Raw genomic sequence first — 25,705 nt, forward strand, 5'->3', positions numbered from 1 at the left:
AGTAGCAGAGGGAGGACGTTGCAGGAGTGGCGGCGGCACAAGGCGGCGGCGGCTATGGTGCATCCATCAAGTTCACACGCAGCACACGCACCGTGGAACAGGCACAGGAATGCATTTGCCAGATTATCGATAAGTTGCAAGCGATAAGCGCTAAGCTTTGACATGGGAAAGTGCAGTGATGCCATGTGAAATATCATTGGCAATGCAAGTGTTACCGTGCTGCCGTGGCGACTATTAATCGGAGTGGAGTTATCGCTGCAGCTATCGATCATTTAGGAACTATCGCTGCAACTTCCGGAAATTCAAGTGCTGTTTTCTTACCAACTTTGTGGTACTCCGAAGTTTATTCATAAATAAGTAAAATGAAAAACGTTTGCCCATCGAAATGACCCATTACAAGAGCTACAAGAGAGCATTCTAGAACCACTAGAAATTGATTTTCTTTTCATTGATTTGCTAATTTCCACTAAAAATCCACCGTGCAACGCGCATCATCAGCATCTCAGTCTCAGTCTCTGGTGCAGGTCCAGTGTTCAGTCTCAGTCTCTGGCGTCTCGACCTCGAGGCAAGTTTGAAAATGCAGTCAGAGAGCAGAGACAGCGAAAGAAACAGAAACAGAGACACCGAGACACAGAGCTGGAGACGCAGAAATGTAATACACACATCAGGCAAATAAATTAGAAGGCAACTCCTTCGGCAGAAGGAAGCGTCAGGTAAGCCGCGCCTCGCCCCCAGTTCGCGCCTCAGAGTCATGGTGTCAGGGTGCAAGACTCGTACAAAATGGAGCCGAAAACAGGACAGGCACAGACAAGGGATAGGGGCAGGGGCAGGGACAGGCCAAGGGAAAGGGAGAGGGAGAGGGTGTGCTGAGAGTCGGAGAGTAATGCAGACAATCCGTCATGCAGGTGTGAATGATTCATTAATTTCTCGCCTTCATACGAATTTTCAGTTAACATGCAAGCGGAACCGAAACGAGCCACAAAAGAGTTACGCAGCGCACAAGGAGGAGGCCGAATGGGTATGGGCCTGCAGAGGGTTTTGGGGTATGGGCTTTGGGTTTGGGTTTGGGGGATGGACGAACGATGACTTTAACTGGGACGTATGCCTGGCAGCACTCAGCTTTTAGTCCCCCTCCCCATTCCTCCCATCCAGCTTCAAGCTTCGAGCTTAACGTCTTCATTACGCACGGCCATGGCCCACGTTTCCGCTTCCAACTCCTTGCCACTGGCCACTGGCCTCTGCCCCAGAACCAGAACCAGAACTCCAACTCGAACCTCAAGCAGACTCGGCTCTCTGTTTCTGTTTCTGTTTCTGGTTCTGTTTCTGTTTCTGTGTCTCTGACTTGGAATCTGACTTGGTTGCCAATTTCGTTTTGCATTTTCAATTTTGTGGCATTTCCTTTGACCAACAGACCAACATCAGCGGGTGGCCGGGCGGTGCGCAGCTGGTGAGGATTGTGCTGCAGATCGTTCAGCGTTAATTAGTTGATGAGGCAGCCGAAAGATCAAATGCCAATTAAACATCAAAGTTGAACACATTAGTGGCCATTTGGAGTGGTTTATTGGCTATCAATTGGGAGTGGGTCCTGGAGCAAATCAACAATTTCCCCGTGACCTGGGTCAGACATCGATACACTCTGTGAATACTCTGTGAATACTCTGTGAATACTCTTGTGAATATTCGCAACTAAATTTCACACGAATTCCCATTGCCGTTCTGCACTGACTTCGTTTTTGGGGCCATAAAAAAAAAGAAACGAACTCTGAATGATCTTTTGCCTGCTGTTTTGCTGTTTGTTGTGTTGTGCCTGTTGGATCTTAATACAACAACAATTCATATTTTTTATTACACCTACTTTGAGGGCAAACAGCAGAAGATCGGAGGAGTCCGAGGCCGAGTCCAAGCCGGAGCTTGAGCCCCCCGAAAATGAAGGCGTTTACCAACTTTAATACATTTATTTGGGCCACAAAGCGAGTCGCCTTTTGCAGGATTGCGACTGAGAGCTGAGACCTGACATTGGGAGCAGAGCTCGAAGGTTGTGGCTGAAGCTGAAGCTGGGATCCATGTCCATGTCCATGTCCAAGGCGCAGGCGCATTCGCAGCAGACGTTTGCCATATCTGTCCAAAGTAATAATTATGTTTCACGTTGTTATCCTAATTTACGTGCCCCAGAACACAGAGCCTAAACAGAGTCTGCTCTGTCCTCTCTCTGCGTGTCGGTTGTGGCCCCAGGGGCACTCGGACTTGGACCTGGACTTGGGCTGCTCATCATCATCGTTCGGCGGCAGCGGCGGCGGCGGCGGCGGCGCATTTCACTGGAAAAATATTAAACACAAAGCGAGATACTGAAAATTGATTTCTCACCTTCGTGCACGTTATATTATGGAAGGTGTCCGTCCGCCCGTCTCTAGACTCTTTTTGCTTTATAATTAATTAATACACATACCTGTGCCCCCCCCCTGTAGACCCTCCGCTGTACCTTATAAATATGCGGATTTTGGATTTGGATGTGTTGCTTGGGTCGTGATTTGCACGCCCGCCGCGAATTCCATTTGACGAGAGAGACACACCACACAGCACACAGCACACAGCACACACGGCACAAAAAATAAAGAAAAAAACATTTCAATAATCATAATCTCTGCGGCAGGGAGAATCCCAGAGAATCCCACCAGACAGCCTGTCGCAGCTCCCTCCCTGCACCAACTTGCCTCCGTGGCATCCAGCTGGTGTGCTCTCCTCACTCGTAAATTAACATTTATCTGTGAATTTATTGCATCATCGAGAAAAGTTTTCAATTCGCTGGAGCGGCCACAGACAGAGACGCAGCCAGCAGCCAGCGGACAGCGGCCAGCGGACAGCGGACAGCGGACAGTGGAAGAACGGGACTGGAGATGCTGAGCAGATGCTGAGGCGATGTTAAAGGTGTTTGGCTTTGACGCTCTCTCCCCCTCCCCCCCCCCCCCCCCCCCCCCTGGGGCCCCCCGTTTGCCATGGGGAAATTTTTTTCTTTTTTCTCTCGCGCCTTTTTCTGTGGTTTTTATTTTGCTTTNCTTTCAGAGAAGCGCAGCTTAGTTTTTCCATTTCAGTTAAGTCTGAGACTTGAAGTCTCAGCAATTCCCTTTCCCAGCGTTTGAGTTACGATGACGCGGCGTTGGGCTGAGGCCAAACTTGATTGGAAATCTTGATGGGGTAAATTGTGCCGAAGAAGCAGCAAGGCAGATCCACAAACATAAACTTATATTTACAGGCTTTCCTCTCTGCTCCGTAGAGTATTCAAAATATCGTTTGCTCTTCTCTGTTTTTTTTTGTGCTCTCTCCCTCGCCCTCCGTTGTGGCTGTGACATTTTAAAATCGAGCATGGCATATAAAAATTTGTATGATATGATTTTTATAGACTTCAAATCGATTTTTTTATGATCATCGTTGGCTCGTTTTATGTGACAGCGGAGCAGGGGGTCGCACGGGGGGGGGGGACAGGTATGTGGTGTGGCTTGGAATGGGAATTTTCAGATCGCTTTTGGCTATGTAATTATGTAATTATGTGTGAGGGCAAACAATTTAAAAGAGTCACAAATATTTATGCCTCGTAGGATTGTCGTTTGTGCAGAGCTGTCGATGATGATGACAATGATGATGACAATGATGATGATGATGATGATGTATGGAGAGGCGACCGTTAGGTCTTTGCCTTATCGTTGCACTGGCATCGAAGATTGAGGCATAAAGCCATATGCTGCACACACACAGCAGTCCATTGGCCAGGCCAATATCCGGTGCCTCTTGTGGCCACCTGTTGTGCCCCTTTTTCTATGTGCGCAGCAGCAGCAACATTTTTTTAATTTAATTTTTTGCACTCTTCTTTATGTGCAAAACTTAAACTTCAACTTCGCCCTCATCCTCATGCCCTCGCTGATGATTAATAAAGAGCAGCAGCTGGCAACAGCAAAAGGGCAACAGCCGCCAATTCCCTTCCCTGCCTGCCAATCGATGGCAAAGGAAGATCCCGAAAACCCACAGAGAACTTTTGCGTTGAGTTAACTTTCTTTTTATTGCATCTATATACAAAACTATTTACAAATGTCAGGGCGGCAGGAGGCAGAGTGCAATGTCTGCTGCTCATGTCTTGTACACCGAGTTGCCAGTTGCCACCTCGTGGTAGCTGCGCAGGCGATGGTAGGCGCAGGCCACGCGGCATCCCTGGCTGCAGAACCCCCGATCGGCGCACATTGAGGTGGCCAGGCTCAGCTGGGCGACGGCCAGGACGCGGCAGTAGTCGTGGCACATGAAGCAGTCGGGCCTGCCGCGGCACAGGGCTGGTGGTGTGGGATATGCCAAAGCCCGGCGATAGCAAAGCTCCCGGCACTGGGCTATCCGCAGCGGTCGTCGCTCCTCCATGGATGACGATGATGCAATGGCGGCGCCCAGCGCACTACCAGCGAGAGCAAGCACAGAGATGATGCAGAAGCAGGTCCTGGTTGTGGTCTTCATGGCTGGGGAATTGGTTGTTGTTGGATTTCAATTGTTAGTTGATGGCAGCAGCTCTTGTCTGTTGGCAGTTGTCGATCGTTTGACGCTTTCTTGGCTTCTGGTGCAGTCGTTTGGCTCGGCTAGCCTTATATCCTTTCCACCTCTCAGCGGTTTTCATTCACAAAAACGGTCGGAAAATCCCGGCTCGGTGACTACCTGATCCCGGATATTACCTACGGCTCTAGGTCGAGGATTGCCAGCGGCGGAACAGGCCTAAAGGTAATTGCTAACACGTGTGCGCTCTGTCATGAATGGTGAACACTAATGGAAATCCCTAGGAATTTCCATCCATTGATGATGGCTTTGGGTAAGCGCCAGTCGTTACCTGTAACCCCGATCCCGATCCCGATCCCGATCCCGACGCTCCGTCGATGCCTCATCCCCGAATATGACTGAAGTTGTGACAGTTTTTATTATTGCGTAATACGTTTAGACCTGATGCCACCAGTCGTTACATATCGACACAACTATGTACCTGCATCCTTTTTGAAATTCATTCAAAGAAAATGCGAAAATATTCGATGCAGAAACGGACAGGGTGGCGTCATCTAGCCGCCCAGCCTACTGCTCAGCGCCATCTACCCATCACGGTAAACATTAGCGTGAAGGTGAATAAAAGACAACTAAAAGTGGGCGCCACAGTGTTTGACATGTATCATGCATGTACGATGTAGCCTTACACGCGACATTTGATGTCAACTTCAAGTAGCAAAACATTTTTGCTGACAAGTTGTTACGCCAGATGGCGCCTGGTAACTCTACGATTTATTTCGAGCACTCAACGAACGTTCATTTGAAAGGTTCGTTAAGTCTTTGCGAGTATTTGAAGTCAACAACTGGAATGTTTGGCGTACGAAAGATTTGTACATCAACTCAGAATGAATACATGCAATGCCATCAAGGGGTTACGATGGGTAAGTACAGTACCTGCAAAGGAGCCTATGGAAGTTATTCTGATTCGAAATCGCCTCTGAGTATGACTCCTAAGAGTTCCAGCTGAGATCAGGCTTGGCCTTTAGGTTCTTGAAGGCTTATAAAAAAATATATACTCATTCATCTTAAGTTCCTTCAGGGTCCTACAGGGGTACAGCTTAGAATAGACAACTAAATAGGCATCCAGAACAGCAACAATCTGTGTGATCTACCAGAAACACTCAGCTCTTGAAACACATTTACAATCCCTTAAGCTCCAGCCAAGTCTCTCAGGGTTGTGCCCTGAATATCATTCTATATTCCCGATGTATTAAATAGTTCATAGCCAAAAACCACCATGCGGCAACATCTCCAAAACATTTACTTTCCACAGAAACTCATTTACAAATTGTTTTTTTTTTTTTTGTCAAACTTTGGTTATAATTTTTATTCAATATCTTAACTTGATGCTTCCTTCACACTCTCCCCACCTTGCGCTCCAACGGCTGGGCATTTGCTTCCTCTCTTTTCTCTTTCATGCGGTTCATCTTTCTCATTGCTTCTTTCTTGCAGCCGTGTGCGGGGTTTTCACATTTTAAACATAGATTGAGAAATTATTTATAATATATATATGCATATGTGCAAACCATATCTGTGTCTGCAGGTATATCTGTATAAATGTAGTTTATATATTAAACATGTAGTATAATTTATGTAGCATACACACACACAAAAAAAAAAAGGTTTCTAAAAAAAATAAACAAAAATTATCCTTAAGACGAAAACGTGGACGGTGTGGCGGCGCGTGGTGTCCAGAGGAGACACTTTCTTTATATCTTTTGTTGCCACACCGTCTGTATCTGTATCTGTTTTTTCACGGTGTTCTTCCCAGCGTTTGTCACTCCCCATCCTGGTTCTCCTCCTCATTCACTGTGGCTTCTGGTTCTTTGGTGGTGGCGTTTGGTGCTGCTGCTGCTGCTGCGCTTGCTGCTGCGTCTCGTATCGCTGTCGCAGGGCGGTCAGGGCGCTCAGGAGTCGACTATTGGCCGCATCCAGTGCCGCTATCTGCTGCCCCTGCTCCTCGATGACGCGCTGCTTGTGGGACAGCGCCAGCGACATCTTTAGCTGCTCTCGACGCAGCTCCTCCTCCATGGTAATAAGCCTGAACAAAGGTGAAACAATCAATCAAGACATTGATTCCCTTTTCCTCTCTGTCTCACTCACCTATCGATGATGCTGCGCATGGTGGACTCTGACTGGAGGCTTAGATTGTTGCTGCCATTGCTGCCGTTGCTGCCGGCGGCCCGCTGCAGGAACAACTCATCGCTGGAGTCCCGCAGCTCGGCCTCGTCCCTGTCCAGGGTGTGTCGCAGCGTGTCCAAGGTCTGCTGCAGCAACTGAATCTCCCCATTCTGATCGTAGACCTTTCCCAGACCCGATTCCGAGGTGCTCCCTGCTCCTCCTCCTCCTCCTCCGCCGCTGCTACGCAACTGACGCCGTCGTTTTCCCTCCTGCAATTGACTGCAGTGACCTGTGGGAGAAGAAAAGGAAATGCTTTAGCATAATGGAACCTACAGGACTTCACCCCACACTGGTTTGCTTACCCTCCGTGTCCGTGCTGCTGTCCGAGAGCGTGCGCGCCGAATCCAAGCTGAGACGTCGCTGGGCGGCCGATGTTGAGGAGCCCACACTGCCAGCCGTGCTGCCGGGATACTGTTGCTTCATCTGCTCCTGCAACTGGTGCTGCTGCTGCTGTACGAGCTGTTGGTGGTGATGCGCCTGGGGATGCTGATGGTGTCCCGGCGTGGATATGGCATAGCCCATGCTCATGCCTCCTGCACTGCCGTAAACATCCTCGCGCTTCAGTGGCCCCCCACCACCGTTGAGTCGTCCGTACGCTGAGGCTGAGCCCTTGCCACCCAGATTCGAGACGGAGGCCGATGTCGAGGAGCTGCTGCCGCCGCTGAGGGAACGCTGCGCTTCCATTTTGGTTGAACCGACACCTGCGCCGGCAGCCGCAGCCGCCGCATAGCTGTAGTAATTCTCCGCCGATAGCTGCTCGTCGGAGGAGCTGGGCGTCAGGGTGGCCGGATCCAAGGCACCGCCGCTGTTGAGGAACGCGGCACGTGCGGCCACCACCCCAGCACCGAGAGGCTTCTTCAGGCGCTGCCCAAACTGCTGCTGCTGCTGAGGAGTTGCTGTGGCTGCAGTGCTGGCTGCTCCTCCTCCTCTGGGCTGTGGTCCATTCTGTAGCTGATACGAGGGATTCTTGAAGGCCAGCGGCGCATTGTGATGCGAATGATTCATTGCGGCCTTCAAGTGGCTCTCCACGGGACTGGAGGACTGCGAGGGCGAGGGATTTGTGGAGATGCTCTGATAGCCAGAGCTGCAGTGACTACTCTTGGCCGACAGTTGCTCCTTGAGGGCAGAGCTGCTTCCCGGAGGAGCTGCTGCTGCTGCTCCTGCTGCTGTGCCTGTGCCTGTGCCTGTGGGCATCTGCTTTAGGTGTCCACCCTGCTGGTTATGCTGATGCTGCAGCTGATGATGCTCCGCCACATCATGCTCCTCCGCATACTTGAAGAGATCATCCAGATCCTCCAGATTCTTGGGCATATTCGAATTGGGATGGAGGTTCGACTGGTGCTGCTGCTGCTGTCGCGGGTAGCCCGCTCCCGTTCCCGCTCCTCCCGAGTGATCCGGTATGCCCAGATTCAGTTTATGCTGATGCATGCGCCCCGCTGAGACACCACCCAACCCGCCACCGCTGGTGGACTTCATCATGGGCGTGGGTGACTTGCGGACAAAAGCGCTGCTTGTGTCGAGGCCAGAGATTTGTATCTGGAACTCCCTGTCATGCATGTCATCATAGCTGCCCTGATTGTTGTTATTGTTATTTGGATTGGGATTGCCATTGCCAGGACTTCCATTGCCATTGCCATTGCCATTGCGGGGCAGTGTCCTGGATCTGCTGGTGGATGAGGAGGGACTCTGACTGTGGCCGCTCTCGTACTCGTTGCCATTCTGGTGGCCATGTCCATGGCCATGGATATGCCCAGAGCCATTGACCACATACTGATACGACTGCCCCAGACGTTCCATTCGATCCATGCGCTCCATTGTGCTCGAAGCACTTGTCTGTGGTCCGGGCGGACAGTGCAAATGCTGCGACTGATGATGCGAGTGGAGCTGCTGCTGCTGCTGCTGCTGTTGCTGCGTGTGCGAGTGCAACAGATTGCTGCTGCTACCATTCAACGATGATGATGCCATCGAACTTTGCGACTGGGCATGCTGCAAGCCTCCGCCATACTGCTGCTGCTGTCCCGCACCCACGCCAGCAATGGAGCTCTGCGAATTGGAGTGCAACTGCATCGGATGCTGCTGCTGTTGCTGCTGCTGCTGTTGCTGCTGCTGCTGCTGCTGCTGGAGAAGTATTCCATTGACCGTGGGATCGTTATACCGAAAGATATTCTTCTCCAGGGAATTGGGTGTGAGGACACCCCGCATGATGCCACGCTCCGCGGACAGCGGCTTGCTCACAATCGCATGCTGCGGCTGTGCCAGCTGTGTCTGCTGTGGCAGCAGCTCGGCCAGACCCCCACCAGCCGATGAGGAGGAGGAGGCAGCCATGCCCATACCCATTCCAGTGCTGCTGGGCTGTCGATTCTCCTGATTCTCGCTGGTGGCTATCGAATGCGTGGACGTGGGCAAATATCCACCTGGCAGCGCCATCCCGAGACTTCCCTGCTCGCGGGCTTTGGTTATGTCATCGAGGATATGCTGCAGGGGATCCAGCTCGTGCTGTCGTGCCTCCGGCAGCTTGGCCAGACTCTCGCTGAGCAAACTGTGCAGAATCGACAGCTGCTTGCCCTGATCAATGTATCCCGCCCAGTCGAGTATCGAGTCTGGGGTCGGGTGCTCCGGCCGCGTGGATATTATCTCCAGGAACTGCTGCATGCGATCGGCCTCCTGCTCGAGGAAATCGTTCAGGAACTCCATAAAGTTCTCCTTGCCCTGGAAGCGCGTGAAGTTGGCCAGCGTCTGGAGCGTCTTGGCGACCAGCGTGAGGTTGCGGGTGGCCCGGGCCGACGGCAATTCGCTGGTGATATTAAACAGCGACGGCGACAGTATGGCCGGGCACAGGAAGCGCAGGAAAATGCTGGCCGAGATCAAGTTATCGGCCATATCCTGACGCCCCAGCTGCTGCAGACGCTCACGGAACGTGGCAAAGCAATTGCGCAGCTGGGCGGGGAAATGCTTGTGCGACTCGTAGATGCATTGCCAGGCATTCCGGACAGCGGCACGCAGCGCCGCCTGCTGACGCTGCAGGGAGCCCGCCGAGGAGCCGCTCGCCTTTGTGGGATCCACCTCGCAGTCACGCTCCGAGTGGATAAGCTCGTTAATGGGCGCCGAGAGGGTGTCCTGCAGATACTGTTCGCCTGTTAGCTTCAGGAATGCCTCCATGCTCTTGGTGGCCAGCGAATTGCCACGGAACGTGAGCCGCTGATCACCGACGCGCAGCAGATCGAGGGCCACCACATCGGTGAGGAAGGCACCGGCCAGCCCCTGGGCATGCATCAGCAGTACCAAGGCCTGGCCAATGTCCTCCTTGGCCTTGACACCAATCACCGGCTCGAGCGTCTCGCAGACGCGCTTGTAATTATCCTTCAGATAGGCCAGAAAGTTGCCATAAATGTTAATGGGCAGGATGTCGGTGCTCTGCAGGCGGCATTTGATGCGCAGCGTTGGCACCTGCTCCTTCTCGCGATCCTTGCCGCTGCTGCCGTTGCTCTCCTTGCCATTGCCCGAGTGACGGCCAAGGCTGTCGCCGGCCTTCTCGCTGAGTATCGGGTACCAGTGCTCGCAGGGCAGCCGCGAGCTTACCTCATGCACGGGTATCTTCACGGAGCCAACGAACTGATACTTGTCCCGCTTCTTCTTTTTGTCCACCTCCCGGAACACATTGACGGTGATCACATTGATCTCCGGTATGTCCGGGAAATCGAAATGCTCGCCCCAAAACAGCAGATCCGTCTGCAGCTTAACGCTCGTCCGACCATACAGTGTCTTGTCCAGCTGCAGCTCACAGAAGTACTTCTTCTTGGCGGGCAGATTCTTGGCCTCGTACACCCACATCTTCAGGGAGTTGTCGGTGCGACGTGTGTGCTCGGCATTCGGTGCTATCGACTTGCGCAGCGAGTATATCCATAGATCACGCTCCTGCCGTGATCCGCACGAGTAGTAGCGCTCGCCGCGTGGTCCACCGCGCACCTGAAAGCAATGCCTGCGTCCCAGCACCGATTGATGGACGGGCGCCACACCCACGGCGCCAGTGCAGGAGAGATCTACAGAAGGGTAAGCGTTCTTAGCAATCTTACTCATGCTTTTGTTTAGTGTTTAAACTCACCAATCGTGGACATAACCGCATGACTCGACAGCAGACTCTCATGCGAACGAGAGCCTCTCAAGCCGCCCGATCCGCGCTTTGTCCGCTCCAATTTGGTCACCGATTTGGTGCGCTTCAAAGGATTGGATCTAACAAGAAACAGTGGGAGCGGGTTAAATAGAATTCACAAGAGAGTTTTCGTTTATATTTCGGCTTACTTTTTGGTAAAGAAATTTGTAAAACGCGATGTGGCATTGTGCTCCTGCTGCTGATGCTGTTTGCTGCCCAAAATGGGCGTTGTGGGCGCTGATCCCCGACGACAGGCCTTCTCATAGGAAGTATCTGCAAGAAGAACAAACAAAAAGGAGGATTAGAATATATATTCTCTTTTTTTTTGCCATTTCCGGAACGGAATCTCCTTGCTTTTTGGAGCAGTCCCCGCCCCACAAATGATGCATTTATTCCCTCAATCCCTTCCTGCTTCGCTATGCTCTGTAAATTTTTGTTTTTTGTTGGTTTGTATTTTTTTGGGCAAAACTGGTTTCTCGGTTGGAACGAACAAGAGAACGAACAGGAGAGAGAGCAGCAGCTGCTGCACACATCACCTGTCCCCCGGCAACGCCCCCGTTGTACGACCCTGGGCCAGAGTACAAAACCCATCAAGAGGCAGAGTTCATCAGGTACCACCATCCACATATGATTCATCATGTGCCTCATTACGGGAGGGACAAGAGGGACAACCTCTTGCTGCTTGTGGTTGCGACTCGAAACAGGTTTTCAATCTTCTTCTCATTTGTATCTTCCATCTCCGAGCACAAAATCTTTTTTGTTCTTCTGCGTTGTCGATGCTGCTGCTGCCCGCCCGCACAAAGCGACCTTGTCCCGCAGCAGACCACCCAACAGGATGAGGCTGCGGATGAGGCTGAGGCTTAGTCTGCATGCTAACCCCCCCAAGTGAGGCTGTGAGTCATTAAAAACAGCAAACATCGTTTCATTATTCACTCATTGAATACACTGCCGACATTCCCATTCGAAGAGATGCAAACAGTCCGATATATTTCCACTCAAAAGGAGCTGCATTGGGGCGCGTTTTGGGTCGGTTCGTTCACCGTTAAAGGAGGAACGAGTATGCGAAAAAGAACATTGATTAGATGTAGTTTAAGTACCAACAATTGACTACTAAGACACACTGGAAGAGAGCAAGAGAACGCATCAGGCGAAGGAGAAAGTGTTTACCATTTTCATTCATTGAAAAAGCTATCCATACTATATAGTTGGTCTCCCCTCTGGGTGTCATCAAACCAAACTCGCATCAAAAACAAAAAACAAAAACCAAAAATCAACCTGACAAAAATGGCACACTTTGTAGGCCCACGCCCCATGCACAAGAACCGCCTGCCCATAGATGGAAGACATAAAACAAATGTCCATAAGTTTAGTTGAAGAAGGCACAGCTGAAATATTCCAAAAAGAAATGCCACATCGAAACATGCTTACTGCTAAGCTACGCTGTGAGTTAAAGGCAGATTCTTTTGTTCATATTTTTATAGATATTTATCATCATATCTCTACATCGATTAGTTGTTCTTTCGTAAGTTTCTTGCAATAAGCCGACGAGTACATGTGACGCTGAATCTCGCAGTAGAGAAACTTATTGATATCGCTGGTCAACAGCTTTCCAGTGTGGCATCTATTAAGGGTTCGTCTGTTCCAAAAGTTTTTATCAACCACTCTGTATGTGCGCGGCCTCATGTAGATCTTGTGTGGAAAATATGAAAATCTAGAATGTGTTCTCTCCCACCCTATGTTGCCATAGAGCGTGGACTTTTGCTTGCAAACTGTCCCCAATTTGGCATCGTCTGGATAATAGTTGACGAGTGGATTTGATGCCATTCGAATACGGGGAATCCTGCTATACTGTCCAATCGCCAGTCGCGTGTCCAACCACACATCCTCATAGTCCATCTGCTTCCACTTGTTCTTTACCGCTCTCCACTGAAGATTTTTGAGTTCGTATGTTCGTGCCAGAGGTATCGTCAGCTGTGTCTGATATTGTGTGCTTTCATTGATCACATTTGCCGTAGATCTGGGGCTGCTGTCCAACTGAGGGTCCGCTTTAGGAATTTTAAATGATTTTAACCCAAACATACGAAGTCCCTTATCCGGAGGGTAGCCGTGCTTCGCCACGACAATACTGCCACCAATGCCGTCGGTGGTCTCTTGCATCTTTTTGTTTGAGGCTTGGTTTTGGGTTCGGGTTCGGGTTTGAGGTTCAGGTTTTGTCGTTGTGCTGTGGCCGGCTGCTTCTTCGGTGTTGTCCTCTGTTGTCCAATGGTTAACCACTGTGCTACTGTTTTGGGGTTCCACTGTAATGCTTATCTGGGGTTCTTCCGGTATCCCTCTAGGGGTTCCTTCTAGTCTCCCCTGAGGAATCATTGTGCTAGTGCTTTGGGGTTCCTCTTGGCTACTTCTCTGGGGTTCTTCTGGTTTATTCAGGGGGTCCACTGTGCCACTTCCTTGCGGCTCCACTGGAATATTTCTTTGGAATTCTTCTGGGCTGCTTATTTGCAATTCCACTGCACTATTTGTCTGGGATTCCTCTGGTTTCTTTTGGTTGACCTCTTGTATCACTCTCTGCAGTTCATCTGGTCTCCTTTGGTTTGCCTCTTGCGTACTTCTTTGGATTTCCGCTGTGCTACTGCTCGGAGAATCTTCTGGTATCATCTGGGATACCTCCGGTGTGCTCGTTCGTCTATCTGGCATCGTAATCATGACAGTGTCATCGAGTGTTTCCGAAGACGGCTGCTCTGAAGTACTTTCTCGTTTTTCTCTCCATGCATATTTAGAAGGCTCTACCTCTACGGACTGTGATATTGGCGCCGCTTTAAGGGCTTGAAAATGGAACATCATCTGCGTTTTTGGATACACTGCACGGCTCAGAAAGTAACACAACAAAAAAAAACCCCGAAAAACTTACTCTAATCAGGAAGAACAACCACAGCATGGAGGTCACACGTATCGGGTACATTTTCAAAGCGAATTTAATGGCTGACTTGAATACAATGCCAGCGAAATTGTTTCACATATAATTTGCATGAATATAAAGGGACTATATTTCAGATTTTCAATGAAATACTTAATACGATTTTGAGGAAAGAGCAGAGCATGCTATGTCAGCATTTCTTTAATTTTTTACATAATGTTTCACCTTTTTATTCTCACAAATTCCGTTCAGGTTCTCATTCGGAAACCGCTCCAATGGAATTCCATTCCACCATACGAGAAGTTCCCCCTACGCATGCTGGCATGGATGGCTGTAAACAGCCTTCTTCTATTTTTTGGAGCGAAGAAGATCATCAGCTTAGAGATCACCTTACTTGCGTATATGGTCAGGTGAAGTCAGACCCAAACCTAGACCCAGTTCCAGGGCTTATTACAGCCATACTCCCAACACCATATGTGGGGTGTGTGTGTAATGATTCGTTGCTTAAATGTTATGAATGATGCTCTTTTGAATTTCAATGACCTCCTCCGGAGGAGATCATCATCGTCATCTCTAAAATATGGCTCATCGTTTGACTCATCAAAAAAGCGCACATTTCGGTGTGGTTGGGTTTTCTTTCAAAATGCTTCCAATTAAAACGGATTTCATAAATTGAAAGCACGATAAGAAAACAGACTAAAATCAATCAACAGGCAAAACGAATGGGGAAATATCGAGGAACACATCGGATACCTTGTGGCGGGGGGCGGCATGCATCTGCTGCTGCTAAACGTGCGATAAGGTCGCCTCAATTATCACCGCGTATGGTGGAAAATGTGGAAAATTAAAGGCGCTGGACTGGGGCTGACGGACGATAAGAAGACGAAAATCAATAAACTAAACCAAGAAAGATGACAGGCAAACATCTGGTCTGGTCAGAATACCCCAGGAAATATTCGGACTGCCACACAAATCAAAGATCATATATTTTCCTTTCAATTTTCATTATGTTTGCGCTTCTTCTTAGCATTTCTCTATGTGTTTCTCTTCTATTTCTTGTGTGTGTGTGTGTGTGTGTGTGTGTCTGACGACAGCTTTATCGACAAAGAAAAAAAGTCAACCTCCTTTGGGTGAATGTCGTTACAAAAGCGTTTTTGGTCTTATCAAATTACAAATAAAAATGCAACTGCCACTGCAGCTGACCCCGTCACACGCCCCACCCCTCCACCTTCCATTCCCTCATACCGCACACTCTTCTAGCTCCTCCAGCAGTGCATCAAAGAGCAAGACAGAGAGTTAGAGAAAGAGAGGGATATGCTTTTACATACATACATGCATGACCCATTAATGGGTAAGGCAATCGACACTAGTAAGCCGAATGAAGATGTTTCCATCGCCCACTGCCAAACCTTCTTACAAAACATACCTTGCAGAAAAACAAAAACACACAGATGGCAGCAACAAATTTAGTTTTTAAAATAAAGCCGCTCGTTTGTTTAGCATTCACTTCGCTCTCTTTTCCATTCCCGCACAAACGATCACATTTGTTTGCCCCTCTCTCTCTCTCTCACCCTCTCTCTATCTTCTCGTTCACTGCTCTCGCTGTTGCTGCTGCTCAAAACTGGTTTCTTGTGCGGGTGTTTAAATGTGTGTGTGTGTAGAGTGTGTTCATGTGAATCATAATCAAAAACAGCAACAAAGCCACAAAATTGAAATTGTAGCCAACGAGAGCGAGAGGAACCGAGGAGGAGGGGAATGAATTGAAGGGAGAGTGTAAGAGCAAAGCAGTCTGAAGAAACGACACAGTACAACACACACACACAAAGGCACAGCTTTAATGAACCAAAATTAGCTGCAAATTTCAATACTAATTTTGTTCATTGCAACAAGTGACAATTTTAACGGTATCAATCGATGGCTGGCCCCTATGGTTCTCTCTGTCCGTCTCTCATTTGAAATGCAGCTCACTTGGGGCGCTTCGAAGTACTCCCAGATGTGTTTATGTATGGCAAACTGATTCCAATTCACAATACACATTTCAAGTAGTAAAGTAGAAAACTGCTGCTTCCATTCCTGGAATACAAAATCAGAATGCAAGAGGATGCCCGACAGCCGACAAACAGACAGACAGAGGTACAGGGGCGGACAGCAGTCCGGTACACTTTCCTATCATTTTCAGTTCAATTCAATTCAGTTTAGTTGAGTTAAGTTCTATTTCATTTCAGTTTTCAGTTGAGGCCCATTGTGCGACGCAACGCTTGACTGCTGCTGCTTCTGCGTCTGCTTGTGTTTCGTCCCATGGCCAACCAAATTGAGCTACAATTGAGGTAAACAATTGGGCTACGCAACGCAAAAGAAGAAGACGGAGAACGTAAAGTAGAATGTAAGAGGAATGGAACGTCTTTTTAGGGAGGAGCACAGCACCAATTCGATACACCTCCCTCCTCTTCCGATGCTTCTGCTTTTTCTGCTGCTGGAATGATGATGATTATGATGATGTCTGATGGTAGACGTTTGCAGAACGTCGCAAAAAGGAACGCACGAAACAGGAAGGCTTAATAATAAGTGCGGGATAATGGAATGGTTGAATGGGGTACGGGTATTGGAATTCTCAGGGTGTGGGGTTCGTGTGCTAGGTCCCATCTTATCTTATCGTGACCATACATGCTTACGTATGTGTGCGTCGTCTCCCCCTTCTCACTCACACTCTCTAGGTAACAACACCAGCAGAGCGTAAATATAATGCAAAATCGATCGTAACGATTTGAAATTGAGGGGGGGAAACGCGCGGGGAATGGAACGGATCGTTTCCGATCCCTATGTTTTGGGGGTTGTTCTTTCCCTTTTCTTTTTGTTTGATCGATGGTAACAGGAAACACGCACACACACACACAAAACAAAGGAATGAAGAACTAACCAAAGTAAAAACAAAACAAAAAATAACGAAATAAAGACGAGAAGACTGAGGCAAAAGTTGTTGAAACTTTTCTTCTAAAGACCTACCAGAATGATGTCCTGCATCATCGTCCGCTGTCACTGTCCTATCCTCCTCATCCACTGTTGTTGATGTTGTGTTGCATCCTACGCCGGCTTCGGTGGCCGAGGAAGCCGTGGCATGCATCACCAGATCTTTGATCTTGAAACGCTCACAGATCAGCTCCTCGCAGTGATCCGTTTGAAAGTAGCTGTTCAGCTCGTCTAGACCCAGGGGGCAGACATCGTAGGGCAGATAAAAGTGCTTGCCCCAGCTGCCGGTGCCGATGCCACTGTCGCCAGCACAGCTGGACGACGCCGACAGCTGCTGCGAATACTGACTGCTCGAGTGCATCATCAACAGACTACTTTGGTGCGCAGACGTCCCTTCTCCGCCTGCCAATCCCGATCCCACTCCGCCACCGATGGTCTTTAGCAGAGAATTGCTGCGCGACACCTTCGTGGAGTGGGCGCGTCGAATGAAGCTGAGCGATTTCTTGGGCGGCGAGCAGATCGCTGATGTGTGCACCGGCGGTGGACACGTGCCACCGGCAGTTGCATCCGCGGCCGTCAGCTTGGGCGTCGACTTGAGCAGAAAGAGGTTTTTCGGCGGAAAACTGTGCGTGATTATCGATGTGGCCGACGAGCTGCCCTGAAGCTTGTAGGGCGAGGAGGAACCACCGCTTTGCTCTGTCAAATGGCTGGCCGTACTCCCACCGAACAGTTGCCGCTGTTTGGGTAGGTTGTGCTGCTGTGCGTGTGGATGCGGATACGGCGACTGGTGTAGAGCGGATGCCTCGCGTAGTGCTACTGACGGGGATAGGTTCTGGGGTAGGGTCTTCGATTTGGCTCGGAGCGTAATCAGCGTTGTGGTTGTCGTTGTCGTGGAAATACTGCTGGTGCCAGGTGATGACGCAGTCGCACTCGCACTCGCAGCTGCTGTTCCCGTTGCCGTTGCTGTTGCGAGCCCTCTCTCCACAGTGGGCAGCGGTACGGCGAGTATGTTCGTGCGCGATCGCGACTTCATCAGCTTGATGGGCGTTGAGGTGTTCGTCTGCATGCGACTTATCTCTGAGTCATCGTCGTCGTCACCATCAGCAACCCCTTGGTTTACTGATGATACGCCGGACGACGATTGGCGCGAATGCGCTGGAGACAGGGAGAGAGCCTGCTGCTTCGGCGGTGTCGGATTTGCCATCGCAATGTCCTGATCCTCATTAGAGTGACTTCTGAGAGTGGCGGTGGAGGCAGCGGCAGTGGCAGTTGGAGTGCACCCCCCAGGAGCACCTCCTTCCGAATCGCAGTCACTGCTGCCATTGAGGCTGATCACATTCAGCACGATCCCATATCGCTTCAGTTTCGAAGGTGAGGCCGTGGAAGATGTCGCGGCCGATGGCAGCGATTTGAGCAACTGTTCGCGATGCATCGCCTCCACCGAATTCTCCTCATCCTCGTCCGAGTCGGAATACTGGGCGGCATTCTCACTGCCGCTAATGCTCCAGTTGAAGCCGCACGGCGGTGACATTTTGTTGACGTTCCCTCCGCTCTGGCTCCCACTTCTGTGGCTGCTGCGCTCAAAGAGCGCACTCACCTTAGCCACTCCGCTCTTAACGGAGCCCGACTTCCTTAAGCCAAAGTTTTTCGATGATGAGGACTGTTTTTGGGGGCGATGTGTGGTATTTTCGGGTGTGTTGTTGTTGTTGTTATTGCTGCTGCTACTCAGGCTGGAACTGCTGCTGCAGCTGCTGCCACCGTAGGGCGAGGATTCCTTCTCCTTTTGCTTCTGTTTATCTTCCTCCGCTTTCTCCTCTTCTTCGTCTTCGATCACTAATGGGACATAGAACGTGGAACGACGGCGTTGCGTTTTTTCCTCTGGCGTTGCTGTTGCTGTTACTGTTACGTTTGCGACGTCGCTTCTTTGTTCTGTGTTTGTTGTTGTTGTAATGCTAGCGTCACTGGCGGTGGCCGCCTGAAACATTTTGGTGTGTGCGCCCGTTGTTTTCAAGGGTCTCTGCTGCTGCTGCTATGCGCAGGCGCCTCGCTGTTCATTGCTCACACACACACACAAACGCACATACAACACTCACACACTCGCGCAGAAAAAGGAGACAGAAAGAAAGAAGAGAGGGAGCAGAGCGTCCGTTCGTTGATGTGCAGGTATCTTCTCTTCTTCTCCTTTTCGTCTGCAATTTGCTGACAAGCAATTTCTTGCTCTGTTGCTGCTGCTGCGTCTTCTTCTTATTCTGCTTCTTTTGTTTTTGTTTGTTGGTTGGTGTTGTTTTGTCGCTTGGTTTATAAAAATTATGCGCTCAAGTGCATTTCCGCGTTTGCAGTCAACGCTTTTTTTTCTTATTTCTTTCTCTTCTTTGATATCTCTGTTTTGTGGTTGCAATAGTCGTTGCTGTTGCTTGCTGCTTTTGTTTTGTGTCGTTTATCACTGTCGCGCATCACATTGTCGCTTGGGTTAACTTTTGATTTGGTTTTTAGTTGCAGCACTACGAAAAAGCAGTGCTTCAGTGTAAAACACACTGGCACACAGGCACTGCCCTGTAATGCCAGAATACGCAAACAACACACACATGCACAGGACACAGTCGCGGGCACAACAGATGCTGCTGCATCAACACATTTTTTTCACATTAAAATGTATTAAAAGAACGTCCCAGAAGTGTCGGATGTCCATAAACCAAACAGGCAGGCGCAACAAATACGCCAACAAAAACACAACAATTGTTAAAACCACTTAACAACAAAAAAAAGCAACCCGTACAACGCAACAAACAAAAAATAACAACAGTAATACGCGTGCGCGCGCTCCAACCGCGGCGATTCCAATGTTTTGCAAGCGCCTGGGTTAATTTTAGAATTATCGTATTTCAAGGGTATAAAAAACAGAGGTATCAACAACGGCCTCAACGTAAACTAGCAACAAAACAGAGCGGCCGTAATAAACGGTAATTTGCGCGCGCTGGTATAAGTACATGTACCATGAATCTGTTTTTCAAACTAGAGAGCTCATTTCTGCGCTTTGAACTTAACCCACTAAGCCCCCCTCTATTTAAACAGGTGATGAGCAACTAAAGTTAAGCAGCGAAAAACCATACTGTTTGAAAATTCATCTTGTAAATAAATTTCGTTTCCCCAAACACAAATTTCCACGATATTTTTCACCTAAACCATCCTAGAATTCTTAAAGTTTCATCATTTTCGGCCAGTATACCTAAACACCCACTGGTCGACAATGGGTTAATCGGGTAAGTTCCCTACCTAATAAAATTGTACCTTGCGAAAACGAGACATAAGAGAAAGAAAGAAAAAGGGAGAGAGCAAGATCATCAAGAGAGCAAGGAGTTTGTGTGCCAGAGAGAGTACGATAAAAGCGAGCCACATGGACTTGTCAGTGCGCTACGAAATATGTTGGAATAACATTCGCGTATAAACTATTGGCAGATAATGTATTTTGTATGTTCATATGTAAATATGCTAATCTAAAATCTCGGTTATAGATGTAATCGCTTTGACGTGCATTTATACACTCCCGCCCACCCGTTACCAAACCAATAGGTATTTCGCATTTGGTTATGAGCGATCGATGAACCAAATCAATATGCCCTGCTTATGGCAGTGGGGGGTAGCGCAAAAAGTGTACAAGAAAAGGAATGGAAAGCCACCGAAAAGCAACATAAGGGCGTGAGTGGCAATGTGCCTCGTAATTGATCTAATTGAGAGAGAACAGGTTTGTCTGTGTGCTGTGTGTGTGTGTCGGTAGGTACATGTTTGTATATACTTATATTTATATGCAATGAACATTTGTCCCACTACTTAGACGGCAGCCCGGGCAACGCATAATATAAGCAAATTAGAGAATGCCGTGCCCCAGTCTCCGCCCCACCCCACCCTTTGCTAGACATACAATTCTCCTCTTTCCACCCCCGCTTGAAGCGGACATGCTCTCTGCGTTGCGGAAGTGCGTGACTAGGGGGTTTTATGCGACACGTTCGCCTCCGCTCCTTTACCATTGTTTACCTATAGGCATTACCTTAACGGAACGGAACCGCGCGACTTGTTTATGAGCACCGGCATCGACGCGGCAGTTCCATTTTAGTAAGCATTAGCCTAGGGCACAATGAACTGTTATGTCGCACATGCCGGCAGTGGGTTTGGGTGGGGAGAAAGAGTTTTCAACCCTATATCCCAGGTGATCGTTACATAAGACATACACACGCACATATGTATTTACATATGTACATACGTACGTACGGATATTTCTCACATTAATTTCTCAAAAGCATTAATTCCTTTTTTTTGCACCCTTTGTTACCCTTCCGGACAGGAAGGGTCTACCTTCTTTCCCCCTCCCAATTATTTATTCACTATTTCAACGGGTTTTTTGTATGGTGACTGGCGCCCCTGGCTATTTGCGGCCAAGCGGACAACTACTCAAGAAGCTATTGAAAACCCGTTGCATACTTTTACGCTGGCGGTGTATAATGCATGTAGAAATCATGTAGAATTGACGATCGAAGATATTTCAATGCATGGATCTCCATGAGATAATTTCTTTTATTCTCGATCGTTTATGGAAGTGCAATTATTTCATAGTTATTCCATCGATCATATTTATTCACACAGTTGTGATTTTACCCACCTTCAATTATTATCTAAGAGCAGTAACTGAACTGAAATCGATACACCATTTATCTGGTCTGGTATCATTGTGTATATTACCGAAATTTCTATGTCAATAGCTTCCCAGACAGACAAATGTTTGCTCAGCGAATGCCAGAGATAGTTCCTCCTGTAATTCACACCCGCAGATAATCCGCTGCTGTAGCTCCCCTGCCTGCCTCTGCTCTTGAACGATCGCATTACGCTGAGCTGACAAAAAAAAAAAAAATAAACGCCCCAGAACCCCAGAGAGAGAGAGAGAGCCGCCGAGCGCGAGTCGTCTGACGCATTAGTGGGTTTCTAGGTCTCTGAGAATGGGTTTTTTTAGCGCCACATGGAAATGTCAGCAAGCAAAACAATGTCACCCCACTGAGGGGGATAGAGAAGTACATGGATGGTCCCGTCCCGTCCCATAACCCAAATGGAATCCCCTTGATCCCCTGTTTAAGCTATAGAATCGATTCTGTTGTTACCTTCATTGAGGGATGTATCATTTAGCGCCGTATCGAAATGTATGCGCGGCAGTGTCTTCGATTTGTACTCACCTGCAAGTAGAAAAGAAAATTCAAATGGATTAGTTTTAAATGCAAATGTTGTATCTGCTGTTCAAAAATGCTAATTAATGCGAATTTTAATTACTATATTGCGAACTAATATTTAAACTATTGAACGTACTATTTTCCCTTGGTTTGTTCATAGTTTTACCATAGTTAAGAAGCACAATTCGAGGTATAAGTTTCTCATAAGCGAACGGATACATTTCTTTCAAAAGAAAACAAAAAAAACGAATTGTAAATTTGATTTCCTATTCGAGTTTTGTGACATTTGACATTCCAAGTTTCGAGGAAGCTTAAGTTGCGTTTTGTACTCGTACTCTCGTATCTCGTATCTTTAAAGACAAGACTCGACTCGAGTCGACTTGACGACCCATTTACAAAGCACCCCCTCCGACCTTTCAAGTGTTGCTGTCGCCTGTTGTTATGAATTCATTTCAATTAATGCAAAATATGAATACTCGTACAGCAAAAGGGGAAGAAAGGCGGAGAGAGACACAGGCAGATAGACCTCACCGAGAAAATGGAACTGGACGAGTTGACTGTGGCTGTGGCTGTGGCTGTCTATGGGTTGACTGTAAAATGTGCAAATGCAGCGTAAAAGCGATATCCAACGAGCAGATACAAGATACGGAACAATGTGGAGCAAACTCATAAATTAAGCAATTGTTCGTGGGATGACCCAGGAGTAGTCTGGTGCCTCTGGCTCTCTCGAAATTCCCATGATTTCCGATTATTTGTGGCATTATCAACACTACACTTCTGGCTGGTCATCGCTGTGCTTCAAAGCGGGTAATGACTGCGACTCCAATGATTCTCGATGATGTCACACTCACACACATTACATTCGTCGTCATGTGAGGCACAAAAGCATGATGACTGGGTGGGGATGATGACTCTCAGGGTGGCACAGAGATGGGAAACGGGGAGATGGAATATACTTACTCCTGCCCGTAGCAGGCTCCAAAGTGCCACTAGTCGTTGTATTGGCTGGCACGGAACAGCGATCCTGCAGCTGCTGATGCTGATGCTGCTCCTGCTGTTGCAACATCTGCAGCTGCTGCAGATCACAGTGCACCTCATGGATGGGCGGTGTGGGTGCATCATCACGTTCGCCGCGCAAACAGGAGGCCAGGCCACGGCCCCTCGGTATTGTGCTGCGTCGGAGTGCACCCGCCGCCGCTGGTGGTTGTTGCTCGATCGCCACCGCCCGGTGGCACTGGGATTGGGATTGGGTCTGATGTTGCTGCTGCTGCAGCTGCAGCTGCAACTGCTGCAGTGGCCCGGTGTTGCGTGGCATAGAGTTCATTTTTGTCGTTTGTTGTTGTTGTTGTTGTTGCATATGCACCACTCCTCCTCCGCCTCCTCCATCGTTGACTGTGCGCAGAGCACCGCAGTTCATCCTTGATTTTGGTATTTATTTTGGTATTTGCTTGTGGTATTTCCTTAGTTTCTTTGTAGTATTTTTTGTGGATTGTTTTTGGTTTGATTTTGGTGTTTTTTTGCAGTTTTTAGGGTGTTTTTTTCTGTTCTATTTTTGGTTTATGTTCATTTTTTGGTTTATTTCCTTAGCTTTGACAAGTTACTGTGGTAAGGATGTGCCCTACGGATGACACAGTGAGTTAGGACACAAGTTGGGTAAAGAATACACGCGCAACACTAACGAGAGGCGCCACCGAATGAGACGGACTTCTGTTTTTCGCGGTTGTTTCGCTTGCCCGCGTCGGCAATTAAGATTTATGGTCATGGCGTGTTGGAGTTGGCCCTCTCAAAAAAAAGCAAAATAAGGGGCCCACAACAAACAACGCAGTGAGCCAGTGGTGGCTGCCTTTAATCCCACTTTTTGGGGGCTGATTCTCTTATATTTTGTGACTCTGGATATTGTTCCACTAATTGTTTAACCAAATGGGTTCTTTGCAGGCACGCGCGACTGCGCACTGCGCACTGCGCATTTTTTGTTCAACCAATTTCTTCCAATTCCTTTCCATGTTTTACACTCTCTTTCGTGGCTTAAATGTTCTTTTAACTTATTCAATTTCATGCTCGTTGCCTTTTGGTGTAATGTGCCAATGTGAAACGGAATGGGATTCGTTGTTTATGCGTGCACACGGAGGAATGGTGCGGAATGGAACACCGATGCACCCACCCACTCACGCGCACTCACTCACGCATGAGATCATTCAATGGAGAGACATGCGGTAAATGCTCAGCTCTTAATTGGCTTCCCTCTTCCCCAGTGAGACTCTACGCCGAGAGAGAAAACTTCATGTTTACAATATTTACAATGTGCACAGAGAACAGGAAAGATTTATTGGGTTCCAGCGCACTCTTCCACGCGCCAATTGGTTTTGAATACTTTCTCTCGTTTCATTTTTGCATTTCCCCAAACCAAACCAAACCGAACCAAACCAAACGAAACCCCAATCCCCCAGAGCCAATCCCACAGCTCGATGAAAATGGGGTTTGCTGAATTCTAGGCCTCGTATTCGTATTTTTGTGGTTACTTTTTTGCTATGACTGGATTTTCCTCTTGCGTGGCGTGCGTGTATTTTTTCTTGTATAATTTTTATCTGGCGCTGCTGCTGCTGCTGCTGCTGTTTGTGCTGCGTGTGGAAAAGAAAACTGGTCACAGTCACACCATCTAACTAACGTCTTTGCCACACTGCCGCACTGTGTGGCACTGCTGCGTGCTGCGTGCTACGTTGCTGATGAACATTAATTTCGCCGCTTGACTTTGCTTAAACATTTCTTATTTTATTTTTTACTTTCTCTTCGCTCCAGCAGCAGCAGCAGCAGCAGGAAAAGCAGCAGAAAAAGTGGAAGCAAATGTAGCAGCTGTTCTCTCGATTTAATGTGTCCCACACTGTCTCTCTCTCTCTCTCTCTCTCTCTCTGTTGCTCTGCGGCTTCAAATCAGTCAACCACAACGCCTACGGTAGGCACCTGTAAAAGGCACACACAAAAAAAAGGAGGACAGGAAAGGAAGGGAACGGAACGGGACGGGACGGGACTCCACTCCCTGCAGCACAACGGAGCGTAGCGGAAGTGCAAGCCAATGGCCAGAATTCGATATCGTACGATAGAGAATGCTGGAAGAAAGAGAGAGAGAGAGAGAGAGAGAGTTACTCTTTGAACCCAAAAAGGGCTCTCCATCGATGGCTCTCTTCTTTTGTGATTCCCAAATCAAAAGGCCTTCCATCCAAATCGAATGTTTTATTTTTCCAAAAGGAACTTCATTTTTCGAGATCAAAAGGATTTTCTATTGATATTGATATTGATTTTCATTGGATAGGGTATGGCCTAGTCGAATTGCAAAAACTGCGTCTCTGTGTGCTTTTTATATGGGAACAAATTCTACAGCTCCAATGGGCAGTGAGAACAAAGCGGCAACTGCTGCAGCGGATGCGACTCCATATAAAGGCGGCAGGCTGCAATGCGCTTCATTGCTGAAAAGCTCTCTTCAGGAAACTCTTTTTTTTTTGTGTTGTGGCTGTTGTCTGTGTCTTGTCTTGCTTTCTGCTGATTAATGCATCAGCAGCGGAACAACAAAAGGCGTTGGCGTTCGAGGGCGTCCCGCATAATGAATAATTTGGCAAGAGATGCATTTTTGCACGTCGTCGAGGGGCATCGATGACGACGACAGACAGGCATAGACTTTGCCCAGACTATTTTTGACTATATATGTATGTATGTATGGGCTATG

At 48.4% G+C, this 25,705-nt stretch overlaps 3 protein-coding genes across 10 annotated transcripts in view; all 3 read right to left on the reverse strand.

Annotated features, from left to right (window-relative positions):
• Window positions 1-1,317: 1,317 nt before the first annotated feature.
• The window catches only part of LOC117580701 (ras GTPase-activating protein raskol), a 44,638-nt gene continuing 20,250 nt past the window's right edge, over window positions 1,318-25,705 (reverse strand). For 2 of the 8 annotated variants that reach the window (XM_034267349.1, XM_034267350.1), the window contains 5 exons: window positions 11,044-11,167; window positions 10,847-10,974; window positions 7,047-10,784; window positions 6,667-6,973; window positions 6,134-6,604 (listed from right to left, as the gene is read on the reverse strand). In XM_034267349.1, coding sequence (XP_034123240.1) covers window positions 6,370-6,604; window positions 6,667-6,973; window positions 7,047-10,784; window positions 10,847-10,974; window positions 11,044-11,167 — 4,532 coding nt within the window. In that variant the 3' untranslated portion in view covers window positions 6,134-6,369. Of the gene's footprint in view, window positions 1,334-6,133; window positions 6,605-6,666; window positions 6,974-7,046; window positions 10,785-10,846; window positions 10,975-11,043; window positions 11,168-16,811; window positions 19,708-21,922; window positions 21,995-22,948; window positions 23,492-24,359; window positions 24,372-25,705 lie in introns of those variants that run through there. The other 6 variants (XM_034267345.1, XM_034267344.1, XM_034267348.1 and 3 more) reach the window with 6 other exon arrangements.
• Window positions 4,104-4,569, reverse strand: LOC117580713. Its single transcript, XM_034267375.1, has one exon. The coding sequence runs from the start codon at window positions 4,489-4,491 to the stop codon at window positions 4,120-4,122; it is 372 nt and encodes a 123-aa protein (XP_034123266.1). The 5' UTR covers window positions 4,492-4,569; the 3' UTR covers window positions 4,104-4,119.
• On the reverse strand, window positions 12,354-13,973 carry LOC117580709. The gene is made up of 2 exons (XM_034267364.1): window positions 13,803-13,973; window positions 12,354-13,735 (listed from the first exon to the last, which is right to left on the reverse strand). Exons 1-2 carry the CDS (start codon window positions 13,851-13,853, stop codon window positions 12,386-12,388), a joined length of 1,401 nt encoding a protein of 466 aa, XP_034123255.1. The 5' UTR covers window positions 13,854-13,973; the 3' UTR covers window positions 12,354-12,385.

The sequence above is a fragment of the Drosophila guanche genome, unplaced genomic scaffold (assembly GCF_900245975.1).
Source record: "Drosophila guanche unplaced genomic scaffold, DGUA_6, whole genome shotgun sequence".
NCBI classification, from domain to species: Eukaryota; Metazoa; Arthropoda; class Insecta; order Diptera; family Drosophilidae; genus Drosophila; species Drosophila guanche.

Coding starts and splice junctions, on each gene's coding strand:
- LOC117580713 (XM_034267375.1), bottom strand. CDS start 4,491: ATGAAGACCACAACCAGGACCTGCTTCTGCATCATCTCTGTGCTTGCT.
- LOC117580709 (XM_034267364.1), bottom strand. CDS start 13,853: ATGTACCCGATACGTGTGACCTCCATGCTGTGGTTGTTCTTCCTGATT. Junction 13,736..13,802: donor GGTTGTTCTTCCTGATTAGA/GTAAGTTTTTCG, acceptor CCAAAAACGCAG/ATGATGTTCCATTTTCAAGC.